General features: G+C 37.9%; 1 protein-coding gene across 1 annotated transcript in view; it reads right to left on the minus strand.

Annotated features, from left to right (window-relative positions):
- FUBP3 (far upstream element (FUSE) binding protein 3) overlaps window positions 1-6,447 on the minus strand; it is a 75,518-nt gene that overhangs the window by 41,708 nt on the left and 27,363 nt on the right. Inside the window, exon 2 of the mRNA XM_006892454.1 lies at window positions 4,613-4,718. Coding sequence (XP_006892516.1) covers window positions 4,613-4,718 — 106 coding nt within the window. The remainder of the gene's footprint in view (window positions 1-4,612; window positions 4,719-6,447) is intronic.

A 6,447-nucleotide genomic window follows, 5' to 3' on the forward strand; every position in this document is an offset into this window, starting at 1 on the left:
TTGAGGTTGTTAACAATTTCAGCTTGCTAGGCTCCATAATCAACACTCTTGGCACCAGCAATAAGGTGAATTGCACTGGGAAAATCTGCTGTCAGGGATCTCTCCAGAATACTGAAGAGCAATGATGTCAGTCTAGAGACCAAGGTGTGCCTAATTCAGGCTATGGTCTTTCTTCACAATTACTTGCTAAGCATTAGAGAGATGGACAATGACTAAGGATGATAGAAGAATCATCAGTACCTTTTACTTGTGGTGTTGGAGAAGAGTATTGAATATACCATGGACCACCGAGAGACTAAACAAGTCTGTCTGGAGAAAGTGAAACAAGGCTGCTCCTTGAAGGCAAGGATTCTGAAGCTCTGTCTTACATACTCTGGACATGTTGCCGGCTGTGACCAGCCGTTGGAGAGGGACATCATGCTTGGAAGGGTAGAGGGACAGTGCAGGAGATAAAGATCCTGGATGAGATGGGTTGACACAGTAACTAGGGTAGTGCGAGTAGGTCCACAGGATAGGGCAGGGTTCAGAACTATTGTACATAGGGTCAAGTTGCAGGTGACTTGATGGCATATAACAACAACAAATAAGGATATGGATGGCCTAACTTTTTAATTTCAGTTGCATTTGCATGCTTAGTAAATATATACTCGGTCTGATGGAAATAAGAGTATTTCTTACACTCTGAGAGGTATTTTCAAATGTTGAAAGTAATTTTTTACAGGAATCTTATGAGGTGGATATTTTATATGTGAAAAGAGGCTCAGAAAGGTTAAACAACTTGCTTAAATTTACAGAGCTACCAACTGTGCCTGATCCAAGACATAGTTTTTTCAATTACTTGTACATATATTTGACAATGAGTAAGATTACAATGCCTTCCAGTAGTGATGTTGAAGAAGAATGCGGGACATCCTATGGCTGCAAAAAGAACAAACAAATCTGTCCAGGAAGAAGTCAACCAGGGTACTCCTTAGAGGCAAGGACAGGGAGACTGCCTCACATACTCTGGCCACACTGTCCTTCCTTAATCCTTGAAAAAGACAACTTGCTGGGAAAGGTAAAGGGTCAAGAAAGAGAGAAAGAACCCCAACAAGACCGACTACTGACACACTGCCTTTTAACAATGGGCTAGAACATAACAGAGATGGTTAAGAATGGTGCAGGATAGTGCAAGGTTCAGATCTGTTCTTCAATGAGTTGCTATGAGTTGTAGTCAATTCGGAGGCACTGAACACCATCACCACTAACTAATACTCAAACCTGGATCTTCCAGACTTTGGAGTTTATATTTTCAGGTATTTGAAACAGAGACCCTGGTTTGAGTCTTTTTTCTGCCACTCATCAGACATCTGTCCTCACTCAAGTCACTCTTTCTCCAGACTTGAGTTCTTCATCTATGTGATAAGGAAGTTAAGGTGCCTTCCAGCTGTGATTCTTCATTTTCTAAACAGAGGTTCTGTTATCCCTTATCTCTAATTCTTGGCAACCATTAACTTGATTTCCATTTTTTACCTATTATAAAGGGAACCATACAGTACATAACCTTTGGAGATTAGTTTTTACTTTTTTAAAATCAGGCATAATTCCCTGTAGAATCACCTAATATTATGTTGATACATATAATACACAAACTTGATACAGTTTGTGTTTTTTATTGCTAAACAGTATTCAACTGTTTGGATGTACACTATTCAACCATTCACCTGCTGAGGGTTGCAAATAGGCTATATCTAGTTTGGGGCTATTATGAATACAGCTACTATGATCAAGCTTTCATGTGAAAGTTTTCACTTCTTTGGGATAAATGCCCAGTAGAGCAACTATGTGTTGTATGCTAAGTGCAAGTTTACTTTTACAGAAAACTGTCTTCTAAAATGGCTGTGCTGTTAAGATGTGTTTTCAAAATTCCTCAGATGATTCAGATGCCCAGCGACAGTAAAAGCCCAGACCAGTTGGCTCACATGTTCCCTAACAGAATTTCTAAAAACTATTAATTCCCCTTTAATCTGACATCTAATTTTTATCCCATAGGTTTAAATAGTTTCAAAGAATGTTAACAGATACTGTGTATGATTTTCACGTACATTCTGTAGATTTAGCGCATTCATTTTTAGGGGAAAACGTTCATGACTATTCTACTTGGCTAAGCCAACTGACAAGTTACACTGTGCATTACCATGACTGCCACTTCATTTCTGAATTATAATTCCAACGGATTGCTTTGAATCAGAAGTGACTAAATAAAAAATATCAACAATGTAAATGTAAAGTTTTGGAAACCTGGAAACCTTTAGTGTTAAGAAAAGAAGTGGCAGAACTCCTGCCAGTTGCCTTATCTCTACTTTCTACATTGCTATTGCACAAACAGACGATTGTGACCCGTAGAAAGCTGTCAGGTAAACATGAACATCGCTTTCCTTGGCAGATTCTGTTTATTCACATATTTATTCAAGAGAATGGAACTAATTGGGTGACCTTATCCTTGTCAGAAAGCAACTGACAAAATGAGATAGTGGTAGGCTCCCAACTCTCAAGGTTTCCATAAATCACAAAATCTGCCTCTGAGGAAAATTTGTGCAATTCTGTAGGATAGAGGACTAACTTTATCAAGCTGTAATAAAAAATATAAGAAATCTGAAGCAATTTATTATTCTTCAAATACAACTGATTATGTAAAATGTGATGGGAGATGTGTTTTGAATAAAATTTAAAATATTAATTACTAATAATTCTTAGTGCCTTCCCATTAGAAAACAGAAAAGCAACTTGGCTGTCACATGGATTCCAACTCACACCAACCCTGCAGGATTGAGAACTGCCCCACAGGGTTTCCAACGCTGCAATCTATACAGAAGCAGGTCGCCATACCTTTTCCCCGAGGAGTAACTCTTTAAATAGGTGACCTTTCAGCTAAGCATGGAGCCTTTTAATTGCAGGTAGATTTATTCAGAAAGAATAAAAGAGGAAACTTGCATTTTCTGTATTTACAAACATTTAGTTGCCAGGAGGTAGACATGCAAAATAGCATGAATATATACATTAAAAAAAAGGGTACAATGTAATGATGAACTGGGGATTCAAGTGTTTCAAATTGATGTTCTAAATTCCTGTTGTTTTATCAGGTGATTCTGGCTGAGTCAGCTACAAACCTATGTTCCAGTTCTTTTTCAGTAAATTTAGTTTTTTTAACTAATTTCCTTCAAATGTGTGTGCAAAAGACTAACGGAAGAAAAATCTACAAATATTCCAGTTGTTCTTAAACAAAAGGACACAGTAACTACCAGTTCACTGTGTGAAAAAGTTTTAACACTTCTACTACACACAATAGATAAAAACAAGACTGGGAATTGTGAAATGTATTGATCTAGATTTCGGGAAACAGTAAGCTAGGGAGACACTGCCCATTAATGAGTTATATACTCAGAGCCAGACAACATATTTTTATTTTTACATTGATGTCTTACAAGAGGAACCAAAGTATTATTGCCCCTGGAGAGGCAAAAAGGTTACCTGGCATTATAGTTTTCATTAAGGCAAAAGGCAGATATTGTAATCGGTGATATGTGGTATAAGAAAACACTAATTAAAGCTTCCATCTAAAACCAATGGAGTTCTCTTATAGAATTCCCAAAGAGACCAGAGAAATTATAACTACCACATATCATTTTACTATGTATGTAAGAACATAATTCTAAGAACATATTCTTAGAAGAGAAGATCACACAATATATGTTGCTCTGAAACCAGATTCTTTCCATTTTATAAAATAGCACGAAAAAAAAGTGCATGCTTGTGTGTTTATACCTATCAACAGCAGGAACCGCCAGAGAAGACAATGACTCACCCAACCACATGCACAGCCCAGTGTAATCTAGTGTATGTCAGTATCCTTGTCACAGCTATGGATGAGATAAAATGTAATTCAGGAACTACTTAGCGCTCTGAAAAAACACACCTGACAGCTATTAGTTACCAAAGGAGGCTGGTGATTCCAAGCTGTCTAAATAAAATTCTTTTTGGGATGAGGCAGACCAAAAAACATGCCAAAAATTAAGCAAAATAATAAATGAAAGGTAAATATACTTCTACGAAGAATCTATAATAAATGGGAATTGTGGAAAACCAGGTAGACTAGAAAGGTCTCCATTCCACTCTCTTTAAGGTTATGATGTAGTTGCAACTTCCTCAAAACTGTGCACCAAATCCTAGCATGTTTTTTTAAAAAATTCATTGTTGCACATTTTCTTCCCCCTCTACAGCCCACTCTACAATGTATCTTTTTATTCGGGATTGTTGTCATACCCTAGCATTTCTTTGAAGTTCAATTCCCACACATAAACTGAAAGAATGAAGCCCAAAATCAATCAAAATTCTGAAGTCTGTAAAATGACTTCAAAGCTGAAGCTTAGGAGCTAAGTCTTTACCTTACAGAAAAGATTCCTGCATTATCAAGGCAAGTCAGAACTCAAATGTCAGAGAATTGCTGAGAAAAATCATCCTAAATACTTCCTCTCTATCATTTCTCTTAAAAGTGTGACGTGTGGGAAATGGCTGACACAGATTCAAATGGAACTGGCAGGTTCACTATTATCACAAAGGCAAAGCAACTTACCTCCATCATCTAAAGGCCGTTTCTGTACTCCATAGCCATACACTGAGGGGTCCACTAGAGGCGCGGAATTATTCAAGTGAGGAATTGAATCAATTTTAGCAGCAATCTACAGAGAGAATCAGATTTTTAAGATCAGTAACAAATCACAATGCTACTGGAGTTCTCCTAAAAGGTTGTTATTGTATTTCTTTTCTTCCATAGATTAATGTAAGGAAATGCCATGGAAGGATAAATGCTTTTCACTAATTAAATTGACTTTATTTTGATCTTAAGGATAATAAATCTTTATGAATAAAATGATTTTTTAAAGTGTCTTCTACAAGTAAGTTAGCATTTTAAACCATCATTTAAAATAGAAGTTTGCCTATAAACGCTTCCAGGGAATTCTGGCGGCCTAATGGGTAAAGAGTTTATACTACCAATTCAAGGTTGAGCTGGTGGTTTGAATCCACTACCTGCTCTGCGGGAGAAAGATGGGCAGTCTCCTCCAACGTTGATTTATAGTCTCTGAAAACCTGTTAGAGGTTCAGCTTTGAGTTGGTTCTGACTCCATGGCACAAGACAATGACAGCAACATCAATACATCTACCTACAGACATAGCCAATCTTAGACATAGATGAAATCCATTAAGTGGAGAAAAGGCAGTCTAACAAATGGTGCTGGTAAAACTGGTTATTTGCAGAAAATGGAAACAAGATCCATACCTCAGCCCATTTTAAAAAACATTCTCAGGATAGATCAATGACCTAGGCATAAAATCCAAAACTATAAAGAGTATCACGGAAAAACTTGGGGAAATTTTAGGGGTGCTAATCAATGGCATAAACATTATCAAACATAAATGAAAACTAGCAGAGGAGAAATTAGATGACTGAGATCTGCTAAAAAGGAAATCTTTGCGTGCATCAAAGACTTTTCCTAAAGAATAAAAGAGAACCTACAAGCTGGGAGAAAATATTTGGCAATGATCTATCCCTCCCTTTAATAATTTCTTTTTTTAACTGTGATTTTAAACAAAAGTTTACAGAAAGGCTGGATTTTCTTCATTCACTGATGTACATTTTTCTCCCTTGCCCTCCCCTCAATTAATTTTGTAATGCATTTCTTGTCCCAGATTGGGACTACTTGTTGTTGTTATGAGCCGTTGAGTCGTCTGCAACTCATAGCCACGCTATGTACAATAGCCCTAAACCCTGCTCCATTCTGTGGCAATCTTATTGTTTCTGACACACCTACTCTCCCATTATCCATCACTGAATGAATCCATCTTATCCAGGGTCTTCCTCTCCTGAGCAGTCCCTCCACCCTCCCAAGTATGACGTTCCTCTTCAAGGACTCCTTGCAACATGTCCAAAGTATGTCAGACAAAGCTTCAGAATCCTTGCCTCCAAGGAGCAGCCTGATTTAACTCTCTCCAGGACGAACCTGTTCATTCTCTTCGCAGTCCATGGTATACTCTTCTCCAACAACACAGCTCAAAGGCATCAATTCTCCTTTTATCATCCCTAGTCATTGTCCAGCTCTCTTAATGCATAACAAGTGATTGCAAAAACCATGGCCTGTATAAGGTGCACCTTAGTCTCCAGACTGACATCGTTGCTCTTCAGTACTTTGGAGAGGTCTCTAACAGCAGAGTTTCCCAATATATGTTTGTTTTTTTTTAAGTTGACTTCGGCGAGCTCTGGTGGCCTAGTGGCAGGAAACTGCACTGCAATCCCAGAGGTGTGCAGTTCAAATCCACCAGATGCTCTGCTGAAGAAGGAGGAACAATCGCCTCCTGGACAAGTCAGATCCAATCTGATGGTACACACACATAAAAAAAAAATGACTTCAT

Source organism: Elephantulus edwardii, unplaced genomic scaffold (genome assembly GCF_000299155.1).
Source record: "Elephantulus edwardii isolate Elephantulus edwardi_28Jun2011 unplaced genomic scaffold, EleEdw1.0 scaffold00116, whole genome shotgun sequence".
NCBI classification, from domain to species: Eukaryota; Metazoa; Chordata; class Mammalia; order Macroscelidea; family Macroscelididae; genus Elephantulus; species Elephantulus edwardii.